Source organism: Delphinapterus leucas, chromosome 3 (genome assembly GCF_059928025.1).
Source record: "Delphinapterus leucas isolate spDelLeu-1000000601 "Yukka" chromosome 3, BTC_Dleu_Yukka2, whole genome shotgun sequence".
NCBI classification, from domain to species: Eukaryota; Metazoa; Chordata; class Mammalia; order Artiodactyla; family Monodontidae; genus Delphinapterus; species Delphinapterus leucas.
In genome coordinates this window covers 71,052,075-71,071,834 of record NC_143131.1, presented here as the reverse complement: position 1 = coordinate 71,071,834, position 19,760 = coordinate 71,052,075, and the positions used below count along the sequence as shown (strand labels likewise).

The 19,760-nt window shown below is 33.4% G+C and overlaps 1 protein-coding gene across 3 annotated transcripts in view; it reads right to left on the bottom strand.

The window, feature by feature from the left end:
• Nucleotides 1-19,760, bottom strand: part of RASA1 (RAS p21 protein activator 1) — a 109,192-nt gene that overhangs the window by 47,117 nt on the left and 42,315 nt on the right. For all 3 annotated transcript variants that reach the window (XM_089909101.1, XM_089909099.1, XM_089909100.1), the window contains exons 2-6: nucleotides 11,765-11,917; nucleotides 10,636-10,775; nucleotides 9,958-10,024; nucleotides 6,121-6,238; nucleotides 2,976-3,007 (exon numbers count right to left, since the gene is read on the bottom strand). In XM_089909101.1, the coding sequence (XP_089765227.1) occupies nucleotides 2,976-3,007; nucleotides 6,121-6,238; nucleotides 9,958-10,024; nucleotides 10,636-10,775; nucleotides 11,765-11,917 (510 nt within the window). The remainder of the gene's footprint in view (nucleotides 1-2,975; nucleotides 3,008-6,120; nucleotides 6,239-9,957; nucleotides 10,025-10,635; nucleotides 10,776-11,764; nucleotides 11,918-19,760) is intronic.

Here is a 19,760-nt window from a genome sequence, read left to right as displayed (position 1 = left end):
AAGGGGGAGGGGGCAAAAAATAGCGTTTAGAGAACAAATTGGCAATACTGTTTTCTGAAAGGATTGGATCTGAGTTTCCTCATTCAGGCATTTATTACCACATGTAAAATGAGTATATTTCAAGCACATGGTTTGTACCAATAATAGAAAAATGAGACTGTGACCTTAGGAAGTCCCCATTCTAGTAAGAAAAGGAACATAAATACTGTATAACTATAAAAAGAATGTAGAAAATATAACAAAGCGCAGTGATAGGTACATGCTGAGGGCATTTTTAGAATAACAGAGAAGGGCACTAATTCTGTAGGGTGTATAAGGGGGAAGATAACAGAAGACTTCTTGGGAAGAGTGATAAATGGGTTAAGTCTCTAAGTAAGAATAGGCACTAACCAAACACAATGGAGGGGAATTCTGGCCTAGGAAGTAGCTTGAGCGAAGGAGAAAAACAGTACTGAGCATTTGAAGATCTACAAGCCGGAGAGTAGAATATAAAACTAGAAATGACAAGAGATAGGGCTTATAAAGGACACAAGACCTGGATCAGATCTTCTCAGACTCTGCTAAGGTAAAGAGAATCAGGCAAGAATTTTAAGTGAGAAAGTAATACAGTCAGACACATGTTTTAGGTAGATTATTCTAGCTGTTAGAAGAAAGGATTTGATGAGACTAAAGTGTCAAGCAAGACCAACTTAGAGGTTATTGCTACATCAGAGTCCTGGTACGAGATGAAAAGGGCCTGAACTAGAATATGGTTGCTTAAGACTGAGAAGAAGGCACACATTCAAGACATATTTTAGAAAATAAAAACAGCAGGACTTGGTACTTGTGTCATGGAAATATGGAGCTGAAAAGGAACACAACTAAAGTTATACCATCTATTTAGTCTCAAAAGGCACTCGGGGATGTTAATGAGGATGCTTCACTGCCAGTCAACACCTTAAGAAATCAGAGGGAGCTGACAAATACATAAAATAAACCAACAATGCAAATTTAGCTTATGCTAAATACCAAATAAGTTGAAAACTATAAAGTTCAGAATATGGAATGATCACAAATGTATTAAATTTTAATAAAAGATTTCCCAGTGAAACTGGGATTTATATTTTATAAGAAAACTGGATATAGCTTTAAATGTTTCTTGGTATTTGACCTCTCTTTTATTTTCTTTTCTTTTTAAAAAGAATTTATGGTATTATTTTAAATAGGGATAAAAATATAGATTTCTTGCTTCTCTTGAAAATCAGGAGGCTTTCATAACACTAGACTCACACACTTTCACACATCAGTTAGATGGGTCACCTCACTGCCGGCAAACACTGTCTAGTTTTTGACTTCCTGCAGTCTTCTGTGATACAAACAGTAAATGTTAGTTTCCATTTACTACCACACTTGCAGTGTTATTTTCTTACAGTAGCCAAACATTTCCATGTTCCTTGATCGCTATCAAAGTGGGAAAATAAGAAAGATCAAGATTATTGTAATTTGAGAAAAATGGGAATATATACACCTGACCCAGTTCATTTGCTTACATTATCTGTATGCCTCCTCCAAACATTAATTAGAATTTGCAACTCCTCACATAGGTAGTGAGAAGACTTCAAACTAGTACTATCAACAAAGTACAGTCTCACTGATGAAGCCTACTTTGCAGCTACACAGAACAATAAGGAAAATGAACTCAGAAAATCTCATATGTTCCACTTAAGAAAGGGTGGGAACTAAATTAGATGACTGAAAGTGGAGTATTCAGTTTGTTTTCATGTTCTAATGGTTAGAATTCAGAATAAGCAAACACTCGAGAGGCAAGCCTTAAATTCCATCCATAATTGCCGACAGGAAGGAAAGAAAAAATATTCCACTGAAAACATATTAGATGAACAGTTTATTAAAATAATATGAGTAAAACAGAATTTGGATTAAGAGTTAAGCCCTTTAGATACGGGGAGGGGGAAGGGTAAACTGGGACGAAGTGAGAGAGTAGCATTGACATATATACACTACCAAATGTAAAATAGATAGCTAGTGGGAAGCAGCTGCATAGCACAGGGAGATCAGCTCGGTGCTTTGTGACCACCTAGAGGGGTGGGATAGGGAGGGTGAGAGGGAGATGCAAGAGGGAGGGGATATGGGGATATATGTATACATATAGCTGATTCGCTTTGTTATACAGCAGAAACTAACACACCATTGTAAAGCAATTATACTCCAATAAAGATGTTAAAAAAAAAAAGAAAAAAAATTTTTTTTAAAGTTAAGCCCTTTAAAAGAAAACATACATACAAATAAATATCAAGAGGGATGAGAAGGACACTAAAAATATCTTCAAGGACATTAATAAAATTAGAGCAAAGCTGAAACACCATGTGGAGTGATCTCCCATAAAAGCCACTAATAACTTCTGGAATATAAGAGAAAAATGTAGCAAATAGTAGGAATATAAAATAAGAATGTGGCAAGTAGTAGGTGTAGTAATACCTGGTCTTTGAATTAGCCCTTATACTTAAAATCAGCCTGAAAAAATTATGAAAATAAAGTCCTTGCAGAATCTTATTAATATGGTAAAGAACCATAATTTGGGGGGGAAAAGCTCTCTGACTTTAAAAAAACAAAACAAAAACTGAACCATAAAGTACATAAAAGATAATGGCAATAAAAACAAGAAACACTATGAATAAATCAATAAGAAAACCAAAAAAAATGTGAGGAATTATGACATTCATAATGTTATTAATGTACTGTTTATCAAAAAGTCTTTAGTTTGGTGATATAAGAGTTATATGTAGGTATAAGCCACCTTCATTATCACTAGGTCCTTAAGAAAATAGTTAGAAATCAACTCAAGCCAAATAAAAAAAAAATGTTTAAGTCAGCTCAAGAAATATCAATTTTCTTTTAAAATATTTTTAGATCAAAGTTTTCCAATTAGTAAGTTTACAATATATTTTTTTCCCCTTTAATAGTTAACACGGACTTACATTTTGCCTTCATGTGGATCTTCTTCCCGGCCCTAAAAGGAAAAACATTAAGACAGTTTTTATGTAATTATTAATATATTTTTATTAAAATTAATAAAATCTTATCTTCAAACATATCTACACCCTGACCTTCATATTTATGTATATACAAGTAAAGGTGTTTCTATTCATGAAAGGTCTTTCCAAAACTCTCCCCCTTAGTCCTCTTCTCTCTTTGTTGTGATTACTCTAAATCAGGCCCTTCTCCTCTCTTTTCTTAAACTATTAACAACAGCCAACTAGTATAATTATCTCTGTGCCCCATCCCACCCCACCACTCCAATCTGGATTCATCAGTTTCAACTGCAACTTTGCCCTGCATTAAGAAACACCAAACCAAACCAAACAAAAATAAACAAATTTTAAAAACCAGACCTTTAGTACCTCTCTACTGCCCACAAATTCCTCAGTTTACAACCAGAATCCTTTACCAAATGACTCAAGTCTACGTTTCCTGTCTCATACTACCATTTCTCTTTAGGTATCTATATCATGGTCACTCATAAACTACTTCTTTGCTAATCTACATTTTCCCACCACTGTAGCTTGCTCTTTTTTACTTAGAATGTCCTTTCCACTCACTACTTCCTACCTGTTAGTTAAAACCTAAACCATCTAGGCAGGATCTGTCTCAAACACTACCTCCTCAGTAAGACACTGAGTCCCTAAAACATAAACATGAACTTTTACTCTGAATAGAAAAGACATCCTTCTTTTTTCATCTTTTGAACTTTACCCTACTCTATTTGATATTGCCATTATTTAAGATATACTAGGTGATATTCATTCCATTATCGTGGCTATAAGCATCTTAAGACCTGACCTTTTTTGTTAACACTGACTACCACAACCACTAACACAACGCTTGGCACATAATTTTCACTGAATATCTGTTGAATTGTAGTCCTAGTACCCAGCACAGTACCTGGCATCAAGTTTCCATTGAATAACAAAGGAAAGGGTAGAAAAATGAACTAAGTACACATGGATTTACTTCTCTAAATTTGGTCCTCACTCAAATATCAAATATCTAACCAAATTAAAATCAAACACTTGCTAAATGCCTTCTATATTACAAAATGCTAAAAACAAATTACATAAAAACAAAATGCATTATCCCTGCCCAAAAGGAGTTAATCTCTATATAAGAGGTTTACAGAATTAATTAATTTTAAATGTAATGGGATATAAAGTTAACAAGGTGCTATGGAAACACACGAGGAAACAACTTAGCCTAAGAAAGGGTGTGAAAAAAGGGGCAACATCTGAGCCGAATTGATAGATGAATCAAATTTTACAAAGCAGTTTTAGCAGGGCAGGAGTGTCAAGGAAGAGGGAAAAGAATAGGCATAGAGACATCCATTCATTCAACAAACATTTACTGAATGCCTGCTAATGCCAGACATTATTCTAGGCAACAGGGACACATTGAATCAGAGACAAAAATCCTCACAGAGCTTACATTCTGGAATTAAGACATAATATAGTACAAATGTGCTTGGAGAACAGTAATGAAAATTAGAATTTCAGGGTGGGAACTTCCTTAAATCCATCCAGCAACCAAATGTCTGAAATCTAGACAATCTCCAAATGGCTCTCCAATCTACAAGGATTCACTATGTTTCAATGAAGACCATTATGAAAAATTATTCTAAATACTGAAGTAAAAACTGTTTATAATTCTAACTTAGAACCATTTCACTACTAATTCAAAGTATGACCATATTCATTTGTAACAGCCACATCACATTGTTCACTCACACTGAGTTGTTAACTTGTTCTCCTTTTTTTTTCTTTCCTTGTATGTTAGGTCATGTCTCCTTATCTTAAACTGGGCTTTTGTTTTCTTTTTTCCCCTATATTCAATGGATAACTTTCACTTATCCTTATTAAAATTTATCTTGTTAAATTTGACCCAGAGTTCCAAGAGCTTGAGAGAAAAGTTCAACTACACCTCAATTCCTTTAAATAATCAGAATAATGGGGGTAGGGGGGTTACAGCAGAAAGAAAATCCAACATACTACTAAGAAACTTTGTAGTAAAACTAACGTAGATGTTAAGATTCTTCAGTTTGAACACTTCTTGTCCATACAGAATAAATATCACTCTTGCTGTAGAGTACATAATTCTAATCTAGGAATTAGTTCTAATCCCAGCTCTTCCACTAAGTAACTATGTGACTATGAGTATGGAACGTATCATACCATTTCCTCAACTCCTCCCACTTTTCCTCAGTATGTTTTACTGCTACATATCAAGATCTGGCTGCCAGAATAGGCAGACAAGAGAATTAATAGCAAAGAAAAATATTCTCCACTGCCGTCCTCCTGGAACAATCAGAGCACAAGTTTCAGCATATTACCAGGTTCAAGGCATAATTTAAAAACAGTCACTCTGAGGGTTGTAAAAAATAACAGACAACCATTCCATCCTGCTGGACAAATCCAAAAGAGAAGAGTGAATTCCAAAACTATAATACAATGTTTAATATGTTTCAGTGATACTCAATACTGTATCTGAAATGCATATGCCGCTTGAACGCTGATCTGTATCTAAAAATGCACAAACACGATTATTTATAGTGTCTAAGACTACTGATAATGTATTTTGTGATGACATTGAAAACAAGGGAAATATTCAAAATATAGAACCATGTGATAATATATGTGTAATATAACTCCATTTTTCCAAGGTTACTAGAAAATTATACATATATTTGGGAGATAAAGTGTTTGAAAGCAAACGTGCAACCATTTGAGATTCCATGATCAGTTGGACATAACATCATTTATAAGGAAGACCAAGAAGACAAAAAGGGATACAAATAAGCACACATGTTAATACATTTTTAATTCTTAGAAACTCATGAAAACATCCTGAAAATTGGCAACCACAGATTAAAACATGCTAGCTTGGTTGTGCTATTTACAAATAAATAGCATTACCAACAGTAAATACGTTTTAATGAAAAATTACTTGTACTTATGAATTGAGGTTTTTCATAAAAGAAATATATCCATAGCTAATTTCCCTGATTATGGACAAGTTCCAAAATTTAAAAAGTATTTAGAATTCTGAGAAGGAGAAGAAAAGAACAAAACTTACCACCTCTTCTACTAGGTCTTCAACAATAAGACCTTGTTCATCTGTTCTTAGATTTGTAACCCACATCCATCCATCTTCTAACTCGTTATGAACAATGAACATATCTCCTTTTAAGAAACTGAAAATAGCAATTATGAAGTTATTAAAATTAAATAAAATTTTTAACATGGAAATTTAATTGATTATGTACCACCTCACAGAGATAATAGGATACTGGAAAATGCAAGGGGTTAAAGTCAAATACTCTAGATTTTTGTCCTGTTTCTGTCATCATCTACATGTAAAAGACACTTATCTGAATCTTAATTTAGACATGCATAAAATGGGTTTAATAACGGTACCTATACTATCTGTATCACTGGATTATTGTTAGATTCAAACTGGAATTTATGTAAACAGTAATTATACAAATATTACAGGCTTTGGGGTGTAACTAAAAGAAAACAACTTTAAAATTTAAGTTTCAATGTTATTACTCTTTCAGATATAGGTTAGACATAAAATTATAAACATAAACTAAATATTATTAACTCATTCCACATATACAAGATAAGGTTACTTTAGAAGAAGTTTATTTTAAATAAGCATAATTAGCCTTATCACACAGATGCTTATGAGAGTAACATTTTTCTCATAAAAAAAATTAGGGTTTATTTAATTCACTCAGCTATCCATGGTCCAACAAGTATAGCATTCTTTCTCCGAAAGTGGTACCAAGGGGTATATATAATGAGAATGCATGCATGTTTTTTCTGTTACCAATACCTGAGTGGAGGGATGTATACACAATCTAGTTTCTTTTAATTGGAATCTAGATGTTTTCAACCTCCACACAATCACAGGATTAAAAAGCTGTTGATGTATGTCATCAATATAAAACCATCAGTAATTCCTTGAACTTTTCCTTTTAGGCTTGAACAAATGCCTTTGAGTGCTGAAGGTTTTAAGATTGACTGGATGCTACCATTGACCCTGTATCTATATCCCTATCTGTAATATATATGTATTTTTAAAATAAATTTTCCTTTAAGTCTTAATATTCACAAACCAAAGTTATAGTAAGTAAATCTCTTCTCATACCTTTGAAAACTTTGTTTTTCTCTAAAATATCTGAAGCTTCACTGTTACTTGGACCAGTTCAAGGATAAAAACTTGTACACGATGCTTCAGATGCACTCTTTTTGAATAAGCACAGAATACTGCATTCTACCTTGATTCTACAACTCTTAACAATGACCAGTATTTCACTAGCTGAAAGGGGGCAGACATTACCACTTAGCCAAGCATAAATTGTTCCTTTCTGGAACCAACCACCTAAATAAATACATTAAAATAGAAGTCAGAGAAATGAGAAATGACAAGTTTCACTTTTGGTCAAAAGCAGTCCTAAGATTTTTTTTTTTAATTTTGACTTGTTTCTATACTACAAACTTTTTATGATGCAAAAAACAAAAACATGAAAAATAAAAAGCTTACTGGCAGAAACATCATAATCCTAAGATTAATTATGCATTATTTTGCATTTTTCCTCAAAACAGGTTAAAGTGCTTTATTAAATCTCATTAATCTTCAGATGTTTTTACTTTTAAAAAAAAACAACACACTTCTCAGGTATATATAAATTTAAAAAGACTCATAACTTCATACATATTTCTGTCATTCTAATTCTTGTTTAAATTTTCATCTTCCTAGATCAGAAGTACTCAATTTTTGGAAGGTCTCTCAGGACCCCTTCACAGTTTTAAAAAGTGATACCCTAACAGGCTTTCATTTATTCACTTACATGGATTATATCTATTGATAATTACCATATTAGAATTTAAAATGTAAATGTTTAAAAATATTAATTCCTTTTAAAATAATAATATACCCTATTAACATGGTAACATAAAAAATGAAAAATAATTATAATCTTTACAAGTTTAATAAGAATGTTATTGCCTTGCATTTTTGCAAATCTCATGTCTGGCTTAACTGAAAACTATTGGATTCTCATATCCATTTCTTTATTCAATCTGTTGCTATATCGTTTTTTTGCTTAAAGTATATGAGGAAAATCTGGCTTTATACAAATATGTAGTTGTGAAAGGGATGAGTATTTTAATAGCCTCTCAGATAATTATAGATATTCTATTACATTAACCCCAAAACTTGACTAGTGGTACTTTCTTGGAGCTTGGTTGTAATGTGGAATCTAAAACTATGTATCAATGAACTTTCTGTACCATTCTAATAACCTCTATTGGTCTATTTTGCACTGTGAATGGATCTTTTACCCAGCCATAATTTTGTAACATCATGCATTGATCATTTAGAAAATACTGGTTCACTGAGCTGTGCAGATCATCCAGATATAAACACATTATACAGTATCAAAACATCACATTCTTCAATATCAGCACATTTCATCAGAAAAGTCATTAAGTATCTAGGAAGCTGTCAAACTCCTGATGGCAAATATAGGGTCTCCAAAATACTAATTTTTCCTCGAAAGCTCAAATTGTCATTGGCAACAAATACTGCCAGTTATTTCCCTTGAAGTAACAGATTCACTTTGTTCTTTAAAAAAATTAAAAAGTCAGATATTCAAGTCTGAATAACCATAATTTGCCTGTCAGCCATTCTCCTTAGTGAAAATGATGTGCACAAAAAAAAAAAGCAGCTAGTTCAGCTCTCAAAGCACCTCTTTTCCTCAAGACATTGAACCGTGGTACACGGTAGAGGTGCTTTATGAGTATGTCCCATTTCATCACAAAGATATTAAAAAGATGTGTAGCCATAGGTTGAGATTTATAAAACAAATATTTTTTATTGTCTCACCAGGACCATTCATAAGCGAAACTGGCTTTTTTTGTTTAACTGCAAGCATGGGGCACTGAAAAACGATATACATTTGTTACCACTGCCTTGATTTGTGCTAAGACACCAGCAGTTTTACTATCCATGGCTTCTGAACCATCATGTAAATGTCACAGTGAAAAAGGCAAATTATGTGTTAGTATTATTATAAAAATAGTTTTGATCTTATGAATCTTCTGAATGGATCTCAAGGATCCCCAGGGTTACATGGATCACACTTTGAGAGCTGCTGTCCTAGATGATCCCACTGGGAATTTACAAATTACCCAAAATTCCCGAATTTGCAGTTCAGTGCTGTTTTTCTTTCCCTTCTCTTTCTTTCGCTGGCTTTTCCAGCTTAGATCACAAAAAAACATGTGCCAATAAGAACTAAATGAGAAGTTATTTTGAGGACAATCATATAAAAATGGAATGCCTACTTGGAGATTTCAGATAGTTGAATCTTTGTTTTTTAAAATACCATATTTCCAGAAATTTTTAGTACCTCCCAAAAGTTATCACTACATTTTAAATACTGCTGTTGATTTCAGTGAGAAGCTGTAAACTCAGAATCAGTAATTATTCAAAGTAGCCTTAACATTTTACCAATAATAAACAAATTTTCTATCAGAAAGCTAAACTTATAGAAAGATACAGATAATTTGATAATAATTATCCAATTATATAATAAATCAAATTCTATAGAAATAATAAAAACAAATTATATATAAGAACTCTCCTCACTTTGTCACAGATAGTCTAATGAAAGCTAAGTTATTTCTCCTGTCATCTTCACTGTGGCCTCTCTGATCCAAATTCACAGTCTGAACAGATAAGCCAACACAGGGGGACAGGAACAATGGACTTAATATTAAGGGCATGCTTTGCTGGATGCTATTTCCTCAATTTCCAAAACCTTCCTAGTCCAAGAGCAACAAATTTTCAGTCTTTCAAATGCCTGTTTCAAATGCCTATAAACGAGATTATATTATAAAATACCTTATTTCATCAGTGTCTGGTACTTTTGTGTAAGGGAGAATGGCTCGAACACGCCTTCTATCTTCTACTGGCTAGAAACCATAAAAAAATTGATTTACAAAAGATAACCCTTTCTATGTCAAAGTCAAATTGGGTATGTCCACACAAAGTTAAAGCCAGTAAAACTCCACATTATAAATTCTGTAGGATCATTCAAACTATTTTTTACTGAAGCTCTAAATACCCAAACCCTGGAAATGCTCATCTTGTTTTGTTGTTGTTTGTACAGAAATTCTTTTAACAGTATAACCAATATGTTTTTAATCAGGTAATATGAGTTATCATTTAATTTTAAATACACTACGCAACATATAAAGTAACATTTCTCCAATGATACAGAAGACATTTCAGAATCTTGCAGCAACTTCAGCATTAGCACTATGATATCAGTAATTACTCCTCATTCATTCAGAAATATTTGTTAGGGTATCACCATACAGTACGATAAAAAAAATCTAGTAACTTAAATACAAAGTAACAGAAAAGTTACTTTCTTTTTTTAAAGAAGTTGCCAGTTATGGTCTGACAGTACAACCAGAATTAAATCTTGAATTATATTACAATAAACGTCACGAGAAACTGAACAAGAGCTAAACCCATTAGTAAAATGAAATAATAAAGTTTTGAAAGATATTTTACTTGCCTCTGGAGGTGCAACTGGATAAAGCAATTTTTCTCCTTTAAGCAAACAGGAAACATGACTGTAATAACCTATTAGGTCTGACAGAGAAGAAAAACGTCTTCCACCAATGTAGTAATCCCCACACATAGCAATAATCCTATTTGTACAGGAAAAAAAATACAGTAAAACAAAAACCTTTATAACCAATTTTTAAGACCAAGTTCCATATAAATTATAAACCGATAATTTTCATACTTTTCCTTTATCTGCATCCTTGTATTAAAATACCACTTATTAATACCTTCACCATATGCAAATTACTTGAGGTTATTTCTTTTGAAAAGATATATGTATGCATTTGATATGAAATACATATCTGACTTATAATCCTCAATTACATAATTCATTAAAATATTTATAAATCCATCCTCAGATAACTCTTCTTACTTTCCATATTTAAGACAAAATAGCAATTTTAATTAGTTTTCTTTGGCTAAAAGTAGTTTACAGATCTCTTGAAATATTTACAGAGTATAATAATAATTTCACATTTTACACGTGATATGACAGTACTCTTAAAGTCTATTTTAAAATCTGAAAATTAAGGGTATACAAACATTTTATCAGTTAACTTTACAGGCACTAGATAATTTTTTTTCCAATGGCTCCCACAAAAATGAAATCAAAGACAATAATATATGTAAATATATTGATACAGACTTTGATATCTGTACTTGAAAATCTCGATGCCTGTTTAACTGAAATGAATGCAAAGAGTTTCAGAACAGTGAAGCTAAAATGAATTAAACTGCACTCTTAAAATACTGTTTCTATATTTTCTGTTACTCTGTGGTCTGAAAGTATACATTTCCTTTGTCTCTGCTTTACCACTCAAAGTTTCTTTGTAATTCTTTATACTTTAAAAGTGATAACTACACTTATGATTAGCACAAAAAAGTCCAATGATACTGTTTTTTAAAAAAAAGTAAGCATTCAATAGTATCTACTCTAAATCACTTATTAAATCATTTAATTGAAAACACATTTCTTTCTCCATTATTTAAATGTCACTAAAGCAGGTATATTTATGAATACTACAGCAAAATAGCTACAGTATGTAGCCTCATAATAGGAATAAAGACTTACCTAAAATGGTTGACAACATTTGTCTGGCTAAGAAATGAAAGTACAAAGGACCCTGGCCTCCGATCACTCTCTCTTATAAGGTAACTTCCGGACTTCCCTGCCTGCCTGAGGCGTTCTTCTGCTATAGTTCTATCAAGTTTTCCATGATACCACCTAAGAAAAAAGGTTAAGAGATTAGAATAAAAATAGCAACCATAAAATTACTATTGGCAGTTGAAAAACATACTACTACAGATTTTACATACCTACATGTAACTTAGACATTTACATTTTACTCTGAACCAGTCATTCCAATTTTAACTCAATTGTTTTTAATTTCTCAGTCTCTCAAAAATAATTCATTTACTCAGTTTTTAATCTGTTCGATAAGCTCAGGTCTAATCACCTCACATATTCACCTCTTCTATTTCTGCCCATCTCTCTACCTCCAGGACTGTCTACCTGTTCAAGATAAAAACATTTATTACAATCTAATGCCTACCTAGAAAAATGAGAGTAAGATGGGTAAATGGAAACAAATGGTTCATTTACTACCTCTCTATATACTAAGGAACCAAGACTTGATATAACAAGGCACATGGTACCTGGGAGAAAATAAAACTTTATTCCATTTTAATGTTTGTGCCCTAAAATAGAAAAACAGAATGACACTGTCTAAAGGCTGCTATTCTAATTTCCTATTTCAATATGAAGCTGATTATTCTCTTTTGTCTTAAGATGATCCATTCCATAACCAAGCATTTGAACTCTTCACATTTATTTAACAAACATGTGGGAAATACTGGGCTGGCCAAAAAGTTCGTTTGGTTTCCCCATAACATCTTACAGAAAAACCCAAACAAACTTTTTGGCCAAACCAATAAATAATACCTTTGTCCCTTTAACTTTCCTGCTCTCAATTTAACTATCTTCTACCTACCATACTACTAGATGATTTGCTTAAATGACTGGCTATACCATGGCTACAACTCTAGCATTATCCATACTACCAATCTACGCCTATAAAAGCCACATGGATTGATATAAACAGAAGCACACTTAGAAACAGACTGGAATTTTCATATGGTCATGGTAACAAATCTACAAAGTAATTGTTATGAAATATTTTTACACTTTCCTTTGGTACTTGTCTAACTTGAAACATTCAGAGGAAAATAATAAACATTCATATTACATTGATATACTTAAATATCTAGCCATAAGTTGACAGTCAAGACTATAATAGAACTACGACTACTTTTGTAAGATTGCTGTAATGAAAGCTTACACTGACTCCTTAATTAAAAAAAAAAAAAAAACTTAGAACTTCCCCAAAGAATTATTGTTAATTTTCTTCTAAAACCCAACCCATTTATTTGACAGTTTGTGTATAAGACAGAAATAAAATAAATGATGAAAAACAATCATGAAGCTTCAGTATAACTCAATAGAAAAAAACATAATTGTAAACCATTAGTATTAGAGGAAGAAAGGAAAGAATAAACATTGCATTCCTCTAAAATTCTAGCCTAGTTCAACCACTGTCTTTGAGGCTACTGACAAGCAAATTTAGCTTTTAAGAGCTGTTTGTAGTTTTGTTTTTTTTTTAATTCTAATAGGAAAAGCTTGGACCAATGATCATTAAAAGTTCCTTGAAGAGCTAAAATTTAATGGTAGATGATCAGGACAATATTTTGAAATTCTAGGCTAGAAGTTTATTTAACTGTGAAAATATATGGGACAACCTTGGAATGTGAAGCTGGTACATTCCTTATTACCTTAAGTAGTGGAGCTAACCCACAGAGCAGATTTACACATTGAACAAAGACAAAATTAAGGACAATTTTAAACAAAGTACCTATTTTTGTATACTTGATACTTGTTAAATTTCTGGTGTGTTTTAAGCAAAATGTCAAGATTAAAAGACTTTTTAATCTCATTCATCTTGTGAACTCACCATAAGACGATACACAAAGGTGCATGAGGCATTACACAATAACTAATTTATAATAAATACCTGACTAAAGACTTTTATATATTTGTGATTTTCAGTTTTTACATCTATGTACTTTCTATAAGATTCTGGCATTAAAACTGGTATTCAGTTCAAGACAGAGACATAAATCTTAATAAACAACTTTGTTTCCTGATTATTAGTAATTCCTTTTATGCCCAAAACTTAAGTTTTGAACACGTTAGGTAAAACATGTCAATTCTTGATTATGACTATAAACTGAAATTAAGTTATCCAATAATAGGCTTATGAGCACATATGTAGTTGAGCGTGATCCTCAGAACATTCCACTGTTACAAGTCTCCAGCTGTTCTAGGAAAAAACTGAATGGTCTTAATCAAAACTTAGAATTTCTTGAATTATCTTTATTGTTCACTTCAAATTATCAAGGTGAATCATACTAACAAGAATATTTTAAATATCTGCACAGATAGGATGGCTGCACTGATACCTCCTAGACGTCTTCAGAAGAGATTAAGCTGACTGGTGAGACTAGGACTTATCAGAAACCTCCATAATTATGGTCAAGTCTCTATACTTTGTACCTCATTACTATCACTTGTAAAAAAAAAAAGGGAACATAATCTCCATCTCAACCTTAGAACACATTAAATATTTGTCCTAAACTCCTTCAAAGAAAAACAAAACTGAAAAAGCACTATATAGGCTGTATAGTATAATGGTTAAGAGTAAAGACTCCAGAGTCACTGCTTGTGTTTGAATCCTAGCTCTGCCACTTGGCTGTACAAATATGGGCAAATTTCTTAATTTCTTAGCCTGAGTTTCCTCATCTAAAAAAGGCACATAATAACAGTACCTGGTTCATAGAAGGCTGCATGATATTATTATAAATGAACTAATACATATAAAATTATATACATATAAATTATATACAGTATACACAGACTATGGGGCTAATTCAGCTTCATCAATGAAAATATCAAATTTTATACTGTTGCATAATGGATGATTAGATCACCTAAGCCTCTGTTATCTTCCTACCTTCCAGTCCTGTTTACACTGCATCTAATTTTGGGAAGAGAACAGGAGAAACCAATCTTCATTTCTGCTAAAACATTGATTTTTAAGAGGAAATTTCTTTTTCCAAAGTGCCTTTTTTGAACAGTAACAGATCATACATATTAATTGACATTGGAAGCTCCAAAGTATTCATAAACTAGAAATTCTTCCACTTCTGGCAATTCTAAAAGGAAACCCTCAAATAGCCCCACTCTTTCCCCAATGTGGATATATTCTTTGGAGGAATGGCAAAGACAATATGCATTTGAGATACTGTGACTTAAATTTGCCTAAATTAATAATAAAATATCTAATGTTCTATTTAAAAGTAAACTATTCCTCTCTCTTGTTCTCTCTCTCTTTCAAGGAAGACTGGGAAAAGAAACAGCAGGAAATTTAAGAAGTAAATACATTTTTCTCAGCTAGTTTTGCAATTTTTGGCTGCGAAATCTTACAGACAGATATGGAGTCTCTTGATTTCATTTTCTTAGACGCTACACAATCAGGTTATCTAAAATAAAACATCCAAGATGAAACTACGTATTAAGTAAGTCAACAAGAAAAGAGACAAGTTGGACAAGCTGCAGGAATCATTTTACTTTTAAATTTGGAATCACATGAATGTTTTTATAAACATGTTGTACATTGGTGCAGTATATTTAAGGGGCCTTGGGAGGGCCTTTGTGTTTTTTAGTCTCTCCTAATCAGGTAGAATAATATAGAAATCTATACAATGAGAAAGCAACCTGGTGTGAATATAGACAGATACAACTCAAACTACACAATTATTTAAAACTAACGTGACAATACTAAATGGAAACTGTCTACTAGAGTAGAAAACAATTAAAATAGCACTACCATCAACAAGCTTCCTCTGTCTAAAAAGGAAACTAAATTGAAGTTCCCAGCAGATCACTTTTACTTTCCACTATGCTCTTCTTCCTAGTTATGTCACTGACAGGCACCGAAGTTCTCAAAGAGAAACGTTAAGTGCAGAAATCTAATTGCCAAACAATCTCTTGTCACCTGAATTACCTGGAACTCTGTGTGCCTGATCATACCATGAACTTTTAAAGTTGTTCTGTAACTCTCAAAGATGTTAATCATATTTTCTCACACATGCTGTCCTTTCTGAAATTAAATTGGTTATTTCAGTCTGGTTAAGACATATACTAAAAACATTTGCTATAACTACTATAAATCTCCTGAAACCTCCATATTTCTTTTTTTATTTTTATTTTTTGCGGTACCTGGGCCTCTCACTGCTGCGGCCTCTCCCGTTGCGGAGCACAGCCTCCGGAGGTGCAGGCTCAGCGGCCATGGCTCACGGGCCCAGCCTCTCCGCAGCATGTGGGATCTTCCCGGACCGAGGCACAAACCCATGTCCCCTGCATCGGCAGGCAGACTCTCAACCACTGCGCCACCAGGGAAGCTCTCCATATTTCTTTTTAACTAACATAGTCCCCACAGTCATACAGTCTGAGCTGGTGGTCAAGAAAAATAAACTGACTTTTTAAAGTGAAGGCAAAGTAAAGATACCTTATAGTAAATGATTTTATTGTCTTTTTTTTCCCCCACGTTGTTATGCAGACAGGCTAAAATTTGGTCACTAGTAAATTCACCTGAACAACCACTGGACTAAGCATAAGAGGTGTAGTGCCCCTCAGACCAACTGCATTACTTAAGAAATATTCATGTGTATGTTTGACATCTTGAGTATATTTGTGTGTTCAGGCAAATAAGAAGTATGTGTGTATGTCTGTGTGTTTGTCTATGCATTTAGTTACATATCTCAGATCAAATTAGCTTAAGAAAGGAAATTGTATTTCCTTTTGCCACAGGTAACATATTTATAGGGTCCAAAGAAGGTTTAAGTTCTGTGGGAGTATTTTTTAAAGAAACAACACTGTTACATGTCCATCCACCCAAAAATTCAGTTTACTGAAAGACTAATATACTAAAGGTGGGACCAACAACACAATGCTTATGCAATCACAAGTTTATATTGGACTTCCCTGGTGGTCCAGTGGTTAAGACTTTGCCTTCCAATGCAGGGGTGCGGTTCAATCCTTCGTAGGGGAGTTAAGATCCCACATGCCTCACAGGCGAAAAACCAAAACATAAAACAAAAGCAATATTGTAACAAATTCAGTAAAGACTTAAAAAAAGTTTATATTGAAGTACACTTGACCAAGATAGTCTCATTCTCACTAACCTTAACTCCCATCACCCTAGAAAACAGATAATGAAGAGTAGAAAGAGCCACACCCTCTCCAAAAAATGTTATACACTAATCAAACATATTACTTAAAAAAACAAAGAAAAAAAAAAGGAAAAGCACAATACTTACTAGCCCGAGGCTAACATCAGTTCCTACCTCACAGCCTCTAGCCCTTATATCAGTGAAATTTCATTTCTCAAAAAAAACTACCAATTCTTACAGTTGACCTTTTCTTAGAACTTCAACAATTACAGGGTCATATCAGTAACTAAGTACATGAAAAGAGGGCAACGAAATGACTTGTGACCATCTGGTCCAATGAATGCATTACTGCAACATAGTTGTAAACTATCTTGAAGGGTAGTTTTTCTACTTAAAGAGAAACACTGTGATTTTTTTGTTTTGCTTTGTTTAATTTCACAATGTTTAATCCAAAACTTTGGAGGGTATGGTGATTCAGTGGCTACCTACTGCAACTATAACATTTCTTAACCTGTATTTTAAGATATACCTTTAAAACACTGAATCTGAAGTTGAAAAGCAAACTTTAGTCTGGCATGGCCTTTTATTTCGTCCATCTCCAACAAACTATGTGTCAAGCATTGGGCTACATGGTAGAAAAACAAGTTAATACCACAGAACTCCACGACATAGGTCTCATGGAGAACAGACAAATCAGGGAACTGCAATCTGATACAGCAAGTACTAGAATGCGGGGGTATATGGAAAAACTTCAGTCTTAGCATTTTAGTATACACTTCCTGAAAAAACTGATGGCTAAACGGAAACCTACAAGCCAAGTAGCAACTAATTCAGAGAAAGCAAGGGACTGAGAAGGTGAGAAAGATGTCACTGGCAGAGGGAAAAAGTAAAGACAAGCAAAGGTCAAAAAAAATTCATATACAGATATGGGAATATGAGAATACTTTAAACTTTCAAAATATATTTTGCAAGCCTAATTCTTATCAGATAATATGGAAAGAATATAACCTTCTGAATTAGACTAGATTTATAACCTTACTTGCTGAACTTCTTTCGGTACCTCAAAGAGAAATGTATCTCAAAGAACATTTTAAAAGTTCAAAATATTCTCAGATCTATCCACTCATTTGCTCCCAGCAATAACCCAAGGGGGGGGGCAGGCATTAGAACACAGCACTCAAAGTTCTCCACCGTAAGTCCATTTTTCTCTCCTATGTCCCCTATATCCCAGACAAATTGCATTTATTCATTCAACAAATATTTTTTAAGCACCTGCTATGTTTAGGCACTGTTTTAGACATAGGTTTTCTCCCTATGCTTTCTCAAAATTTTTTCCTATGTAACATTTTTTTAAATAAGGTGAAAAGATTATGCAGTTTAGCCAAAAGTCATCCTAAAATTAAGGTATTTTCTATGTTTTTTTTTTCCCCTCAGAAATTTCTATTTCTCTATTCTCACTCATAGAAATATCAGTATCTCTTCAGCTCAAATTATAACTTCTCTATGAGGATAATTCCCAAATTGTTCTCCCTAAAGCTGGCTTTCCTCCTAAGCTTCAGGCCTAAGTTACCAAGTACCTGCTAAGAAACTTCACCTTAAGATGACTATAGCCAAATCTAAAATATCAGCAACTATCCTTACAAACACACATGCGTGCAGGCGCGCGCACACACACACACACACACACACACACACCCCTCTTCCTCTTTACTCCTCTATCCTGTTAATGGCACCAGCATCTTTCCTAGTGTTTAGACTCAAAACTTCAAAAGCAACACTGATTCCTTCCTATCTCTCTACCCATAACACTACTGCCAACTTGCATACTGCATCTCCAACCTCACCAATTACTGTCGTTCAGGCCCTCTTTTTCTCTTTCTATTTCAACCCGTCCTACACCTGTGCAAAGATTATACTCCAATAAAGATGTTAAAAAAAAAAAAAAAGACTTCCCCATCATTCTTTCCCACATCCCTTCTCTTCTTTCTCTCCTGCTTCTCATCTTGACTTATGTCACACATCAATCCACTCACCCAAGCTATTAGGTAAAACTATATACTGCTGTGTTTTTTAAGGTCAAAAAAACAATTACATATGGTTCAACCTAGTGGAAACCTCTCATCAGTACCTCCGACTTATTCCTCTATTCTGTTTACCTCATATCCAATTAGTCAAAAAGCCTTAACAATTCCAAATTCTCAATACCGTTTTATCTATCTAGTCTTTTCCCTTCTCACTGTCAACATTCTTCCTCATCATGTCCTGTAGTAATTCCTGCATTAGGTCTTCTAGCTTCACTGCTCTTCTATTTCCTTATATATCTGTAATAATACCTCCCCAAACAGCTATGCTTGAAACCACGTCTCAAAAACTGAAATGGTCCCATTGCTTATAGAATAAAATCCGAACTTTTGACATGACATTCAGTAATTCTTATGACTTTTCCAGTCTTCACAGGACTACTTGCCACTTCCTAAACACATCAAGCACATACTTTTGAAGCCTCTATCCCTTTGATCATGCTAGTCTTTTCATTTGAAATGCCCTTATTGCCTGCCTACGGAAATCCATGTCATTCTTCAATGCCTACCTCACGTGCTATCTCCTTGAACCTCTGGGCATAATTAATCTTCTTCTATCATACTACCAGCTTATTTCTTACATTCTTTTTTGATATTTTATCTTACTGTAATATAGTTAGTCATTTTCACATCTCTTTTTTCCATTAGATTGAAAAGTACTTGAGGACACTGGGCACGTTAAGTCATCTTCACATTCTC